The following is a 16,660-nucleotide window of genomic DNA, read 5'->3' on the forward strand; positions in this document are numbered from 1 at the left end:
AATGAGTGTTGAACCAGATAATCTCTAAAGTCCTTCCATGTGAAAACAAATCCATGCTATTAGGTCGCCTCCCCCCCAAGATGATGGCCTTCTCCCTCAAGACCTGTTCATAGAAGGACCCTCCACTCTCTCTCCTCTAGAAGACCAGCCACTGGGGCTGCTCTGTGTAAATCTTGATGGCATTCAAGGTGAATACCCACCCCTGGGGTGAGTAGCCCAATGGCTGGTACCAAGCTGGCCTGTAGGTCATGCCTATCAGTCGTTATCAATGGAGCAAACAGCCCCAAGACTATAAAGGTGGGAGAGGCTGGTGGGGCCACTCCAGTCCTATAGGCCAGCCATCATGCAACTCTTGTGCAGTCTCCTGGCTTTCTCCAGCCTATGCTGGGGCCTCAGCACCAGTCAATATGCCCCAGACCTCATCACCTCGCTGCCTGGCCTGGCCAAACTGCCCAGCTTCAAGCAGTGGTCCGGCTACCTCCAGGCTGGCTCTGGCAAATACTTCCATTACTGGTGAGTTCTGGATATGAAAAAGATCATTCCAAGGCCCCAGAGATTTGGTGGCTTGCCAGGCCAGACAACATCAGTACTTGGGGAAGACATGGAAAAGGGGGCAGAATCTAGGTGGTTTAGTAGATTGAGAGCCAAGCCTAGAGAGAGAAAGAAAGAAAGAAAGAAAGAAAGAAAGAAAGAAAGAAAGAAAGAAAGGAAGGAAGGAAGGAAGGAAGGAAGGAAGGAAGGAAGGAAGGAAGGAAGGAAGGAAGGAAGGAAGGAAGGAAGAAAGAAAGGAAGAAAGGAAGGAAGGAAGGAAGGAAGGAAGGAAGGAAGGAAGGAAGGAAGAAGGGAGGAAGAGAGAGAAAGAGAGAAAAGAGGGAGGGAGGAAACAAGGAAAGAAGGAAGTAAAAGAAAGCGAGAAAGACTCTGTTATTGCCCAATAGAATAGAGCCTCTTTGGTATTCCCATCTTCTTTGACGATCTAATGAAGCCTGTAGACTCTTTCTTAGAATTCCATGTTTAAATGAATAAAATACACATGGGATTACAAAGAAAATCAAAGATCAGTGAATGTAAGCCCATAATTTGTTTTCCTAAATTCACAGACCCCTAGAAATCTATCCACAGACCTCTTTGAGAACTACAGCTTAAGAACCCCTGCTCTAGGCTGGGATCCGAAGGGCTGCACTCATTTACTTTCTATGTGATGTCACTAGGAAGTTAGGAAAGAATTTCCAGGGGAAATAAAGAGGTGAGAAGCCCCATTGTTGGCTTATGGAAGGAGTACTGAGCCCTCAAATTCTGGCTCAGCCATAGCTGGCTATGTGACTTCAAGAAAGTCATTTACTGTCTGGGGAATCCTATTCCTCAAAATGAGGAAGTTGGAGTAGACATAGAATTATCCTATTGTCTTATAAAGCTAACTCAACAGCTTAATCCCTTTCCCTATAGAAGAGAAAAAATGCTATTATCCTCTTCTCAATTAGTCAACAAAGTACTGGAGATAGGGGGCTGGATGTAGTACAAAAGAATAGGCAAGAAGGAAAAAGATGAAGAATCAATCTCCTATTCCCTCCCCCAAAACCCACCCGCAAGAGGCAAGAGTTCACCCTAGCCCTCTCTGTAGTACTTAGAGAAGGACTGAGTCTAGACTCTTGAATTCTTCCTGCTTCTCGGGTCTTAGACCAAGCCCTACTGCTATGTTGGAGGTGGTGTAGAAGGAAAAAAGACTTCTAAGTCATTCCATAGCATATACCTGGCCCCTATAACAATGCCACCATTCCCAAGTTCCCATTCTTTTCTCAAATACTCTGAGGAACAAGGAACCCTCTCTGTGAACACTGTCTTCTTTAGAGAAACTGCCTAGCTCACCAGAGGAGAGGGTTTTTTCTCTTTCTGGCCTTATAGGTTTGTGGAGTCCCAGAGAAACCCTGAGTCTGACCCCTTGGTGCTATGGCTGAATGGAGGCCCTGGCTGCAGCTCCATGGAAGGTCTATTGGCAGAGAATGGCCCCTTCAGGGTGAGCAGGGGGAAACTTCTAAGCCTGAGGGACAGCTGGAGAGAAAATGAGGTTTGGGTTTCCCTTTCTGTCCTGGCCAGGACAGAATTTCAAATAGAGAATGATGACATCATGCAGGCCAATGCCTTCTGTCTGTCCTTGTGTGCAGATACATGATGATGGCTCCCTCTACATGAACCCTTATAGCTGGAATCAAGTGGCTAATGTGCTATATCTGGAGTCACCAGCTGGAGTGGGTTATTCCTACTCTTCCAGCCAGAAGTACCAAGTCAATGATCAGCAGGTGAGTGGAAAGGACAGGAAGGGCCTGGGTCTCTATGTGAGAGGGGCTGGAAGGAGGATATTAAATCCAAGAACAAAATGGCCCCATAATAAGCCTCAACAGGGTGAGAAAAGATGGTCTCTAAGGTCTCTTCCAATTCTGGCATTCTAGTTCTATCTGCCACCGTTCCTTCTAGTTGTTATTTAGTCTTTTCTGACATTCCATCTTCTATGGTTCCTTCTCTCTGTCATTCTGTGGTCTAACATCCTATCCTCTGAGGTCACCCTTTAGCTGTCATTGCATGTTCTATCTTCCAAGGTCCCTTCTAGCTGTCATTGCATGTTCTATCTTCCAAGGTCCCTTCTAGCTGTCATTGCATGTTCTATCTTCCAAGGTCCCTTCTAGCTGTCATTGCATGTTCTATCTTCCAAGGTCCCTTCTAGCTGTCATTGCATGTTCTATCTTCCAAGGTCCCTTCTAGCTGTCATTGCATGTTCTATTTTCCAAGGTCCCTTCTAGCTGTCATTGCATGTTCTATCTTCCAAGGTCCCTTCTAGCTGTCATTGCATGTTCTATTTTCCAAGGTCCCTTCTAGCTGTCATTGCATGTTCTATCTTCCAAGGTCCCTTCTAGCTGTCATTGCATGTTCTATCTTCCAAGGTCCCTTCTAGCTGTCATTGCATGTTCTATTTTCCAAGGTCCCTTCTAGCTGTTATTCCATGTTCTATCTTCCAAGGTCCCTTCTAGCTGTCATTCCATGTTCTATCTTCCAAGGTCCCTTCTAGCTGTCATTCAATGTTCTATCTTCTAAAATCCCTTCTAGCTCTATGATCTAACAGCTTCCCTGTTTTTTCTAAACCCTTACCTTCTCTCTTAAAATTGACACTAAGTATTGATTCCAGGGTAGAAAAGCAGTAAAGACTAAGCATTTGGGGTTAAATAACTTGCCCAAAGTCACACATCTAGGAAGTGAATGAGGCCAGATTTGAACCTAGCACCTCCCATCTTCCGGCCTGACTCTCCACTGAGCTACCTAACTACCCCTAATATCCTGTCTTCTAAGGTTTCTTCCATCTGGCATTCTATGATCTAACATCCTATCTTCCTAGGTTCCCCTCTAGCTGTCATTCCATGTTCTATTTTCTAAGGTTCCTTTTAGCTATCATTTCATGTTCTGACATTTTGTTTTCTTAAGTTCCTTTTATCTGTCATTCTCCATTCTAGATTTTTATTTCTTTCCATCTCTAACATTCAATGCTCTAGAGAAGATCTCTTAGTTTTGACGTTGTCTTCCAAGGTCCCTTCCATCTCTTGGTTTCTGTCCATAGGTGGCAGCTGATAATTACGAGGCCTTACAGAGTTTCTTCACCAAGTTCCCCAGCTTCACCAGCAATGACTTCTATGTATTTGGAGAGAGCTATGGTGGGGTCTATGTGCCCTCCCTCAGTGCTCGGATTGTTAATGGTCCAGCCTCCATCAACTTCAAGGTAAGTGGAGGTATCAGTTCTACCTATGTCTGAGCTGGGTACCAGAAGTTACATGGAGGAGGTTTGTTTCCAAATCCTTCATCAAATATCTTTCTACCACAGATGATCTGGGATGGAAAAGCAATGTAGCCCATGATGGGGTTTTCTGGACTTACTTAGCTATCTTTCCCTTGCAGGGCTTTGGGGTAGGGAACGGAATGAGCAACTATGAGCTTAATGATGTGACACTGATTGAATTCAGTTACTACCATGGCATCATTGGAGACGAGTAAGTTCAGAGGGAGTTTGTGAGTATGTGCCTCTTCTTTCTCATTCTGCCCTTCTCCCCTCCCCTCTTCAACAAGGTTGGAAGGTGCCTCTTGTCCCAGGCAGTCCTCAGCTGAAGAGAAAGGTAGAGACAGCTAGACAGGTTTATTTGTAAAAGATACTGTAATCAACCAGGAGAGAGAATGGATCAAAGGGGTAAACTGGTGGCAACCTCAAATATCCATAAATCTGGAAAAGGCGGTGTGATTTAGTGGCTACAGCTTTTATAGCCTTAAAGTCTAGGAGAACCCGGCACATAATAAATATGTAATAAATTCTTGTGGATTGATCACTTGACTTCTTGAGCCTACACTATCTATATATCACTTGTCTTCTCCCTGACTCAGTTTTCTCTTCTGTGAAATGGAGATTATATTTTCCCTAGGCTCTCCCTTAGGGTTTTGTGAGGATCAAAGGAGATCATGATTATGAAGTACTTTGTCACCTATACAACCCTTTATAACTATAAGCCATCGTCATGACACTTATGTCTGCCTTATTTTCCCTGCTGAATGATACTTTCCTATATTGCTATATTATATTAATTATATACCTATAATATCTTGAGACTATTTCATTCATTTTTGTAAACTGCACTACAGTGGCTTTGTATAATAGGGCAGACATTTAAAATCTTTTATTAAAAAGGTTTGTTTTTATATCACCTTTCTAAGAGCTTTAGCACTGATAGAATGCTTTAAGATTTGGAAAATGGAGGAGTGGGGCAGCTAGGTGACTGTGGATTGAGAGTCAGACCAAGAGATGGGAGGTCCAGGGTTCAAATATAACCTCAGATATTTCCTAGCTGTGTGATCCTGGACAAGTCACTAGTATAATCCCCATTTCCTAGGGTAAAGGTTTGCCAAATGCTTGACAAATATTCTCTTTTGATCCTCACAACCATGTTGGGAGTGGGTACTGTTATGGTCCCTATTTTATGGATGAGAAAACTGAGGCCAACAAAGGTTAAGTGCCTTGTTCCAGGATCACAACATTAGAAAGCTTGCGAGGGTCTTCCTGACTCCAAGTCCAACTACCTAGTTTATTTCCTTATATCTTTCTGCCTCCATCCAACAAGCTACCCCTTATAATAAAGAATCAAAAGAAAGAGGGATAAAATGCAGTTCTTCCCAACTAAGCCACGGTGTGTGCCCTGTTTCTCTGGGAGTCCCCCACCTCTGCCCAGGAGCAAGGGAGGTGCCTTTTCCCATCTCTTTTTTGGTGCCAAGCTGGGTCACAGTTACGAGGAATATTCAGTCTTGACTGTCTTTGGAGGTGATGGTGTTGCTGCTCTTTTACCTCTCCTTACCACGTTGTGGTCCAGGTGCCCGTCGGTTTCCTGGTTTTGCACTTGGATCTGCATTAGTCCCCCGGCCTCCCCAATTCTCTACATCCACTGTTTCTAACAGCCAGTGATGGCCCATCGCGGTCATGGACCACATTTTTGCGGTGGATCCCCAGGGGGTGGGCATCTGCTCTGTTTCCTGCTCTTCCTACAAAAGGTGCCCAAAGACTGGGTGCCCCAAAGGTCTTAGAGCAGCAGAAGCTCTTTGCATGGAGCCTGGGCACAGAAGGAAGGCAGAACAAATGCCTGCTGCCTGATGGATGGAACGAGCGACCTCCCCGTAGTCCTAGCCCCCAGAACGCTACTCCTCTCCCCGATCAAGCCTTACATATCCCAGGATCCCTTTTTAGCTCAAAGGGTCCATCCCCACTCATTTTACAGGAGAGGAAACTGAGGCTCGGAAGGGTTAAGTGAGTGGCTCAAGGTCACACAGATACATCCATGGCCCGGTGAGCGGGAATAATGAGTCCCCTGAAGTGGTCGCATGTATTCGAATCCGGACTATTAGAATTTATATTACTGTCCAATGGCCTAGGGAACTATGCCTTGGGAATGAATGCCAACGACTTAAGCGTTTCTCTAGAGGATTAGTTAGTTAGTCTAGAGGATCTGTGACCTTGCCGTAGTGAGGGGGCGGCCGGATGCGAGCCCCCAGGCCTCCGCTGTGCTACTCCGGGCGGGGGATTGGAGGGCGGGCTCGGGTTGGCCTGGGTGCAAATTCCCTCTGGGGGAGGGCAAAAACGTGAAGCCCATGCGCGCACTCCCCCGCTTCTCACGCCCCTTACACTCTGCCTGCAGCCTCTGGGACTCTCTGCAAACCTACTGCTGCTCGGAGGGCGTCTGCAACTTCTACAACAGCACCCAAAACAACTGCTTCGATTCCGTAAGCCCTTACCTTGGCCTGCCCGCCCGCGGAGGCGGCCCACATGGGCACACCAAGTGCCCATGTGCCCCGGCCGCGACTGGGGCTCCTCGTTCTCTCCCTGGTTCCCTGGACTCCTAGGCTGGGGGGGGGGGGAGAAGGGAGGGGACCCTCCAAGCTCTAGGAAAAGGGCTCCTGATCCCCAGGGCTGGCGGGCTCCTGTTTGAAACTCTGGGAACAAACATCCCAGAGCCTAGGGGCAGGGTGAACCTTGGGCGCTCCAGCCTGGCCAGCGCAGGGGGAGTAGTGTCCCCGCTCCCTGGGTCATCTCCGCCACCCCACTCTGCTCTGTCCCGCCCCTGGCCGCGGGCGAGGGGCAGACCAGGCTGAGGGTGGCCAGGGGTGGGCGGGAAGGTAGAGCCCCGGGCTAGGAAGCGGGGCCCTTTCAGCTGTGGCTTCCACCTGGCTCCCCGCAGATCCTGGAGGCTTACAGGATGATCCAGGGCGTTGGCCTCAATGTCTACAACCTCTACGCGCCCTGCTGGGGGGCTTCGGGCTACCAGGACCGCTATGCCGCCGACATGAACAACCTCTATCGAAAATACCAGTTCAACGTGGCCGTGCCGGTAAGCGAGAAGAACGGGGCAGGGCAGAGGGGGCCCGGGCTGGCAGTCCGGATGGGCAGCAGCCCCGCGGAACCAGGGAGCCGCATCTTGGTGTGACGGAAAGAGCCAGAAGCCCCGAGATCGAGTCCCAGCTCAGCTCCCCAATCCTTCAGGGCTCCCCAGTAAACTCGGGGGGGGGGGGGTTGGAGGACCGGACCTGTAGATCTCTTTCAGTGCTAATGTTACGTGATTGGAGGAGAGCGCTTGTTACCTCTCTGAGATCCAATAAGTGGCAAAGAGGGATTCTGGTATAATTCAATTCATTAAGAGCAAGGCTGGAGGGCTGGAGGGCACAGCTAGGTGGCTCAGTAGATGGAGAGCCAGACTTAGAGACGGCAGGAGGTTCTGGGTTCAAATCTAGTCTTAGACACTTCCTAGCTGTGTGACCCTGAGTAAGTGACTTAACTCCCCATTGCCTAACCCTTACTGCTCTTCTGCCTTGGAACCTTTACACAGAGAGGGAAGATAAAGGTTTGAAAAAAAAAAAGCAAGGCTCTATAGTAGGTACAAGGCATTAAAAGAGGCAGCCAGGGAATCTCTAGATACTTTTCTTTTCTCTTTTTTAAAAATCCTTACCTTGAATCTTAGAATCAGTGCTATGTATGGGTTCCACAAAGGGCTAGGCAATGGGGATTAAGAGATAACTTGCCCAAGGTCACTCTGCTAGGAATAGTTCAAGGTAAGATCTGAACCCAAGTCTTCCAGTCTCCAAGCCTGGCTCTCAGCCCACTGAGCCTCCTAGCTGCCCCTCCATAGATTTTCTTGTGTCATAGATTTTATTGGCACTCTAGTGAAACCTCTCGAGCCCTTCTCAGATCCTGTTTTTAAATGCAGAAAATGAATCTAGGATTTCAAAGGAAATCAAATTATATTGAAAGACATTTAAAAAAAACCCAAAGAATCCTTTTTTTAAAGCAAGTTCATGAACTCCCAGTTAAAACCCTTGATCTAAGAGGATGAAAACTGTTTGTAGAACATTTTGTACCAAGAAAACCTTGTTCCTAATATCAGTGGAGATGGGGGAAGGGGGGAGGGAGAGGCTGAGTGGACTGGCCCTAAAAGTTGTAGAAAACCAAGAGAAAAATACTCTTATGATCTTTGACTCTTGCCTGAAACATACCTGTTACTTTCTACCTTTTTTTCTTTACCTTCTGCCTTAGATATCAGTTCCAAAGCAAAAGGGCAGTAAGTGCTAGGCAAGCAGGGCTAAGTGACTCACCCAGGGTCATACAGCTAGAAAGTGTCTGAGGACAGATTTGAACCCAGGTCCTCCAGACTTCAGGCCTGGTGTTCTATCCCCTAGACCACCTTCCCCAGAATGCTTTCCCTGATCCTCCAAGGACTTCACAAAGGACTTTATGTTTGTCCCTTTCTGATCCGCTTCTTATATATTCTTGTGTATTTGATTTTTATATTCCGGTTATTTGTGCGCCTGTAATAATCCCCTACTATTAGAATGTGTGCACCATTAGAGCCAAGACTGTCTTGCTTTTCTGTCTATCCCCAGTGCTTAGCCCAGAGTTTTTACCCATCCTCTGCACTTCAGTTCATTAGTTCAGTCATTCCAGAATTGCCACCATGTCATCTCCCTCAGTGCCTAGTCCAGGACCTGCCAGGAAGTGTCCATTCAGGGATGCTTTGAGGCTTCAAAGTGGTCAGTTACCTGTATGCAGCCCCTCCCTGACCATCTATTTCATTCTTCTTCTATCTTTGTTTTATTTTAACCCTTACCTTCCACCTTAGAATCCCTCCTCTGTATTGGTTCTAAGGCAGAAGAGCGGTAAGGGCTAGGAAATGGGGGTGAAGTGACTTGCCCAGGGTCACACAGCATCCATTTCATTCTTAAGACTGCCTCTGCCTTCCCCTCCCTGCTCAGAGTTCTCCCCTGCTATATGGGGACAGCATGGTGTAGTTGGAAGAGCCTTGGTCTTCTAGCTGGCACCCTTTCCCCCAGCCTCAGTTTTATCTCTAAAATGGAGACAATAATATTTCCCTACTTACCTCATAGAGTTATGAGAAGGAAATGAGGTTCTGAAGTATTCTATACCTAAGTCATTACCATGATGGGAGCAGAGTCAGGGAGGAAGAGGTGGGCTTGAGATGAAGGCTTAAAGAGGAGAGGGGGAGAATCTTCTAAAGATGGGAGGGGAATTAATCTCAAAAGGGATTTTGGGAAGATTCAGTTTGGGGATAGAAGAGTGGGAGGGAATCTGGGCTTTTGCTGTGTATTCTCCCTGAACCACCTTTAATTTTCTCCTTGTTTGCTTTTAGCCCCCTGGAGCTCCCATTCCTGGAGTCCCTAAGTGCATCAATGCCACTGCTATGTACGTGTGGCTGAACCAGGACAATGTGAGGCAGGCCCTCCACATCCCTGCGTTCCTCCCCAATTGGGAACTTTGCAGGTAAGCTGGCCCCTTGCTGTTCTGCTGAAGGAAGGAGGTGTCTCCAGGCCCTTCAGGGGACTGGATAGTCCTTGCTCAGGGGGATAAGAGGCTGGGGGAGTCCCCAGTGGGGCTTTGGGGGTTTCCCTTGGGGCTTACCCCGGAGGCTAAGTGGATGAGATTGTGTTTCAGTCAGGAAAACCTGTTGAGGTCAGATATAGAAACTGATGAGACGTGAATGAATGAATGAATGAGTTTAATGAAAAAGCTTTAATTAAACACAATATATATACACAAAGCACTGGACTAAGTGCTGAGTATACAAATGAAAAATGGCGACATTCTCAACTCAAGGAGCTCACATTCCAGTGGGAAGACAGCATATGTGGGGGATTTCAGCTTTAAGTCAAATGGAAAGGTCCCTTGGTTTTTATGATGGTGGTAATGGTAATCCCCATTTTTTATTTGAATCCTCAGTATTTAAAACATAGGACATCTAGGTGGAGAAGTGGGTGGACTGTTGGTTCTGGAGTCAGGAAGATTTTTTTTTTTTTTGCCTCAGATATTAGCTGTGTAACCTTGGGTAAGTCACTTAACCCCCATTGCCTAGACCAGTAATGGCAAACGTATGGCACAAGTGCCAAAGATGGCACAAAGAGCACTCTCTGTGGGCACACGGCTGCCCTATTCCCTCACCCCCCCCCCAATTTTTTACTAGAAAGGCAGAGAGACTTAGGAGGAGCTGCTCCCCTCCCCCCTCTACCATACATTACAACATTTTTTCACATCCCTCATCCCTCTGCCCAGCAGCCCCATGGGAGTACACAGGGGGTATGATGGACGGCTCACGGGTGGCAAAGCTAGAGGGAAACAGAATGCACTTGGGCCACTCCCCTCCCCCTCTCTACAATGGCTGAGGACATTCCTCACTTCACCTACCCTTCTGCCCAGCAGCCCAATTAGAGTGCTTCCTCCCTCCCCTGTGTGGGGCAAAGGGGGAGTTCACCCGGCACTCAGTGGGGGGGGGGCATGGAACCCTGTCTCTAAAAGGTTCGCCATCACTGCCCTAACCCGTACCTATTTTCTGCCTTAGATCCAATACATTATATTGATTCTAAGGTAGAACATTAATGTTTGTTTTTTTAATCCCATCTTCCACAAAAAGTCTTTCCTAGCCCCTCTTAATTCTAGTGCCTTCCCTCAGTTAATTATTTTCTATTTAGTCTGTATAGAGCTTGATTTTTAAAATATTTGTTTTCATGTTATCTTCCCCCATTAGATTATGAGCTCCTTGAGGACAGGGACTATCTTTTGCCTCAATCTCTTTTTTTAAAATCCCTTACGTTCTGTCTTAGTAACAACTCTAAGACAGAAGGGTGAGGGCTAAGCAAATAGGGTGAAGTTATTTGCCCAGGGTCACACAGCTAGGAAGTGTCTGAGGCTCAGTTTGAACCCTCCTGACTCCAGGACTGGTGCTCTGTCCACTGTGCCACCTAGCTGCCTTTTTGCCTCTTTTGACAATGATAATAAGATGATGATTATAATTGTTAATAATAAATGTTTGTTAATTTGATTTGGCTCTCATTCTCCCTCTACCATAGTTATACGTTTGCTGCTCCTTTTTCTCTTCTTCCCTACAGCACACTGGTGACTTCTCACTACCAGAGACAGTACATGGACATGGCTCCCTTCTATCAGGAGTTACTGCAGAACAACATCCGTGTCTTGGTGTACAACGGGGACACTGATATGGCCTGCAACTTCTTGGGAGCGGAGAAGTTTGTGGAGTCCCTGAACCAGCCCGTGAGAAGAGAAGGGGGTGGTGGAGTTGGGAGCGGAGGAAGTGTGGGAACCTCCTGCTTAGAACACATTTATATCTAGGAAGATGTGATTTCTAAAGAGAGTTACAAAAGGACACATTGCCTTCTGGTGTGGGGGAGATGTAGAAAAGAGCTTTGAAAGGGAAGTTAGAGGACCACTAGGTGGCTAAGTAAATTGAGAGCCAGGTCTGGAGAAGGGAGGTTCTGGGTTCAAATTTAAATTCAGTCACTTTCTAACTGTGTGACCCTGGGCAAGTCACTTAACCCCCATTGGCTAGCCCTTACTGCTCTTCTGCCTTGAAACTAATACACAGTAATGATTCTAAGATGGAAGGTAAGGGTTTATAAAAGAAGGCAATAATATTAAAATTGAATGCTTAAGAGTTAACTCCTCTCTCTTGGCTATAGTTTCAGGAGGAGGCCGGGCAACTGCCCTGAGGGTGGCCATGACAGAGTGAGAAGGATGCTGAGGGGCAGGCTGGCTTTGTGTGCCCTCTCTTGCCTAGGGCAGAGCTCAGCACACAGTAGGTACTTTAGTGGAATAGTCGTTCAGACTATCCCCCTTTCCCTGGTTCTCACAGGTGATGAGCCCCTACCAGCCTTGGTACTACAAAAACCAGGTTGCAGGATTCTTTAAGGAGTATGAGCGGATCACTTTCCTGACCGTCAAGGTAAGGTGCTTCCTTCTCTGCTCACCAGTATTCTACAGAGGATGGGACAGCCCTTAAAGGACTTGAAGCCACACTGGATCCCCTGGGGGCTACTTAGAGGGCTTTCCCAGCTTTTAAAAGGCTCTGAGGGACTGAAGGGAACCCTGGGAACATCAGACCTAGGTGGGAATGGATGGAGGCAGCTTAGGGGAGTGAGGATGCATCTGCTTTGGAGCCTGTGTCCTCCTTCGGCTTCCTGGCTGTGTGACCTGCAAATCACTCGGCCTCTCTGGGTCTGTTTCTTTTTTCTGTGAAGTTGTGGGTTGGATTACATCAGCATGGCAAGCTTTGGGGCCTCTGGACCCTTTACAACTCTCCTTCAATTTTTTACAATTTGACTTTGTTGGGTTTTCTTTTAAAGAGCAAGATAGAGCCCCAGACATTTACTTTCTTTCTTCATTTCTTGATATTTTAATGATACCTTTTGTAGTATGTTTGGTTATTTATAGATAACCTTCTCCCATCTCACATACAACTAATTGAACCTTTAAGAAACTAAAAAAAAAAAGGTTTTGGGGGCAAGTAGGTGGTTCAGTGGATTGAGAGTCAGGTCTAGAGATGGGAGGTCCTAGGTTCAAATCTGGCCTCTGACACTTCCCAGCTGTGTGATCCCCATTGCCTAGCCCTTACCACTCTTCTGCCTTGGAACAAATACCTACTATTGATTCTAAGTTAGAGGGTAAGGGTTGGAAGGAAGGAAGGAAGGAAAAGAAAGGAAGAAGGAAGGATAAGCTTTTTAAAAAACATACAACATAATATAGTGGACACCCTTAAAAATGATTGAGGATGGGGCAGCTAGGTGGCTTAGCAGATTGACAGCCAAGTCTAGAGACAAAAGGTCCTGGGTTCAAATCTGGCCTCAGACACTCCCTGGCTAGGTGACCGTAGGCAAGTCACTTAACCCCTATTGCCTAGCTTCTACCCTAGAACAAATGCACAGTAGTGATTCCAAGATAGAAGGTAAGAATTTAAAAAAAGGATTGAGAACTTCCTACCACAGAGCTTTTGTTCATATGGGTTATGGCTATCTGTTTACATGTTGTCTCCCTCGTTAGTTGCATGTTTCTGGAGAGAACAAATTGTCTTTTGCTCTTTTTGCATCCCTACTGCTTAGCACAGTGCCTGACACATAGGAGACACTTAATAAGTATTGGTTGATCTGTAGATTTTTACTGCATTAGAAATAAAAACATCTTCGTATTATTATGATAATAGATCTGACCTCCCCTGGACTTACACTTACAGAATCAGAATCTGGCTATCAGTCTTCTGATCGCATAGGAATGGGAATGTTGCAGAGGGGAAGGGAGCTCCCCAAAAACGATCTCAAGGAAACAAATGGGGAAACTGAAGCCCAAGGGAGGTCACAGTCAATAGGACTCAAAAGCCACTGTTGGTGGAGATGAATTCAGTAAGCATTTGTGAAGTACCTACTACGTGCAATGCCCTGTGCTACATGGTGAGAATATAGGGACAGGCAGATGGCCCAGTTGATAGAGAACCTAGATCTGTAGAGGGGAGGTCTCGGATTCAAATCTGGCCTCAGATACTTTCTCGCTGTGTGACCCTAGGCAGGTCACTTAACCCCGATTGCCTAGTCCTTGCCCCTCTGGTGTCTAGAATTGCTACTAAGCCAGAAGGCGAGCGTTTGTTTGGGCTTTCTTTTCAATGCCCTGTGCTAAGCGATGAGAATACAGAGATGAAAACATGATGGCACAGTCCATGTTCTCAAGTGCTCGCTGAATAATATTTAAATGCTTGTTGACTTATCTCTAGAGGAATCAGGACTTGAGGTTATATCTTCATCACTATCCGAATCTCTTTGTGTTGAGGATGGTGTGGGGGTGCTGGGAAGGAGACGAGGATAATCTGGCTGGAACAGAGCATTCACAGTGCTCTGTACACATCCAGTATATCCATCAACTGTATAAATTAATAGTATCTAGCAATTATGTGGTGCCTTAAGGTTAACAATTTTACATATATTTTATATATATTTTACATATATTACATACATACATGTAATTTTACATGTATTACATACATACAATTTTACATATATGATCTCATTTTATCCTCACAACAACCCTGGGAAAGGTAGGTGCTATTATTATTGTTGTTGTTGTTATATCCATTTGACAGATAAGTAAACTGAGGCTAGCAAAGATTAAATGACTTACCCAAGGTCACAGAGTTAAGTGTCTGAAGCGTAATTTGAATGCAGATCTTCTTAACATCAAAAAGTCATTAAAAAAAAACATCAAACATCAAAAAGTCACTGCAGCTTTTTATAAATCAAAGTTTTCAAAAATTGCCCAAATTCCGAGAGTTAAGGTGACTGACCCATGATCCCACGGGTAGGAAGCAGAATTTGAATCTAGGTCTTCTTGTCCTCAGATCCAACATCCTATCTGTTTGGCCTTGTTGCCTCTCTTCTGCACAGAACAGAATGAAATTGAGCTGACATAGGCCAAGTGTCCAGGAAGGACTGGGTGGCTCCATGAGGCAGGTTCTTTGGGCTGCTCTCTTTCTGCGGTGTCCCTGGTGTCTCCTGGATAGTCTCAGTCCATGCCAAGAATGATCGCCTCGTCCCGAGTCTGCTCATTTCCTAGGCGTGACTTTGGATATTGACACTCCAGGGATATTGACACTCGGTACAGCTTCATCCCTGGCGCATCTCCCTTGCGGCCAAGCCTGCGCTCACCACGGGACTCCCTTTCCAACAGTCCGAGCCCACACGTGGGGAACTTGTGGACTTATTCCCATTTGTGAGTCCTCTTCACCTCTCTCTGTCTGCCCCCCAGGGCTCGGGGCACATGGTTCCCCAGTATCGGCCAGCCCAGGCTCTGAAGATGTTTGAGTCTTTTCTTCAGAACACTACGTACCTGTGATCATCCCCTGCGGCTGGTAAGAACTCCTGAGGGGCAGCGGGGTCCGGGGGGTGCTGCTGCTGCTGCTGATTTGGCTTCCTGTCGCCTTTTCTGCCCTTCAAATCCTGGGTATGACCCTTTAGTGACACTCGAGCTGTCACTAATATGATGGCCTCTTGGAGCAGGTAAGGAAGAAGAAAGGATGAACAGCAGGAAGGAATGGAAAGAAATAAGGATGAAAGGAGGGACCCGTCCACGTAGGGTGGTGTCAGTGCTAGGATGACTTGTTGAGATCTAGGATGGTGGTCCCAATTCTTTTGATGTCGAGTAGGTCACTTAATTTTTCTGGGTCTTAGCTTCTTCCTCTGAAAAGTGGTGGCACGATAGAGTACAATAAGGATTTAGGAAGTTGTCGTCGTGTCATTTTTTAAAGTCGTGCCTGACTCTTCATGATCCCATTTCAGGTTTTCTTGGCAAAGACGCTAGAGTGGTTTGCCATCTCTTTCTCTGGCTCATTTGACAGATGAGGAAATAGAAGCCAACAGGATGAAGTGAGCTGCCCAGGTTTGCATAGCTAGCAAGTGTTTGAGGCTGAATTTGAACCCAGGAAGATAAGTCTTCCTGACTCTCTCCATTGCAACCCTGGCCTCTGACACTTTTAGCCATGCTACTTTGGACAAATTACTTGAAAAAAAAAAACAAACAAACAAAAACAAAAACCCACCTCTATCTGACTCAGTTTCTTCAGCTGTAAAATGGGAATCATACTACTAGCACCTTCCTCCCTGGGTTAGTGTGAAGTGCAAATGAGATAATCTTTGTAAAATGCTAAAGAAAACAGCGACTCACATTTCCAGAGCACTTGGGGTTTACAGTATTGTTTTCTCCCAACATCCCTGGGAGGTGGGTCCGGAAAGCCTAATTTTTCCCACTTTTTTCAGATTCACAAAAGGTAAGTGACTCAGTGATTTGCCAACAAAAGTATCAAAATGGGACTCAAAACCAGATCCCCCAGCTGGAAATCCAAAGCTCTATCTACTGTCCCAGGCACAATAGAAACACTTCAACACCAAGTCATTGTGAGACTCCAAAGAAAAGAGAAATGCTTTGAAAGTATCCCCCAGGAGCATGTTAAAAACCTAGCTGCTGCCTTTTTTTCTCCCTTTTAAACCTCTTTCTCTCTCTCTCTCTTTTTTTCCCCCATATAGATACTTCTCAGGCTGCCCATTGCTAATGTAGAGATAGCAGCCTGGGGTCCTTGAAAAACTCCCACGATTCGATTCGCAGCCCCCTTCCCCCAATAATCCCAGCTTATTAAAATCAACAGTCTTCCGCAAGTTTTCAAGGACTAGAAAAGAGTCAATTTCTGCAATAAAAAGTGAAGTTCCTGAATGTTTCCTTGGTCTTCTTTTAACCTCTGGCATGGGAAGGAGAATGAGTCTCTCGGTCAGTTTCTGTTCCCCTCTCTCCCTTCTCCCCAGCACCTCTCTCCTAACTCCAAATCTACAGAGATCTGCCTCAGGCTGAGCCCTTCCTGGGACAGGGGCTGGAAGTGAGGCATAATCACAGACTCTGGGATCTTAGAGCTAGAAGGAATTTTAAGAGATAATAATAGTCGCTCCCACCTCCCTGACTCCTATCTATACTCGTTACAGCTTCACAAGTGTTTCCCTCAAATTCACCTTTTTTGCTTAGCAGCTCCGATATCTCTAGTCCCACTTAATGGTGGCAACCATGAAACCCCAAAGGGCTGACCCTTGTCCCTGATAACCCGTCTTCAAGAAACCACTGACCGACCCATGGCCCAGACTGAATTACAAACCCTTAAGCACCCCTTGACCACCCTAGCTACAAAATCAAATCTTAGGTACCGTTCCTCTTTAATTTTTTAAAATTTATTTTTATTTTTAAATATTTCCCCCTGGTTACATGATTTAT

General features: G+C 46.2%; 1 protein-coding gene across 1 annotated transcript; it reads left to right on the forward strand.

Moving 5' to 3' along the window:
* Positions 1–342: 342 nt before the first annotated feature.
* Positions 343–16,114, forward strand: LOC100024941 (lysosomal protective protein-like). The gene is made up of 12 exons (XM_007477531.3): positions 343–513; positions 1,903–2,014; positions 2,163–2,297; positions 3,605–3,763; positions 3,940–4,031; positions 6,213–6,297; positions 6,753–6,902; positions 9,213–9,343; positions 10,963–11,125; positions 11,724–11,813; positions 14,657–14,759; positions 15,931–16,114. Exons 1-11 carry the CDS (start codon positions 344–346, stop codon positions 14,741–14,743), a joined length of 1,374 nt encoding a protein of 457 aa, XP_007477593.2. The 5' UTR covers position 343; the 3' UTR covers positions 14,744–14,759; positions 15,931–16,114.
* The last annotated feature ends 546 nt before the right edge of the window (positions 16,115–16,660 follow it).

This window comes from Monodelphis domestica, chromosome 1 (genome assembly GCF_027887165.1).
Source record: "Monodelphis domestica isolate mMonDom1 chromosome 1, mMonDom1.pri, whole genome shotgun sequence".
Taxonomy (NCBI): Eukaryota; Metazoa; Chordata; class Mammalia; order Didelphimorphia; family Didelphidae; genus Monodelphis; species Monodelphis domestica.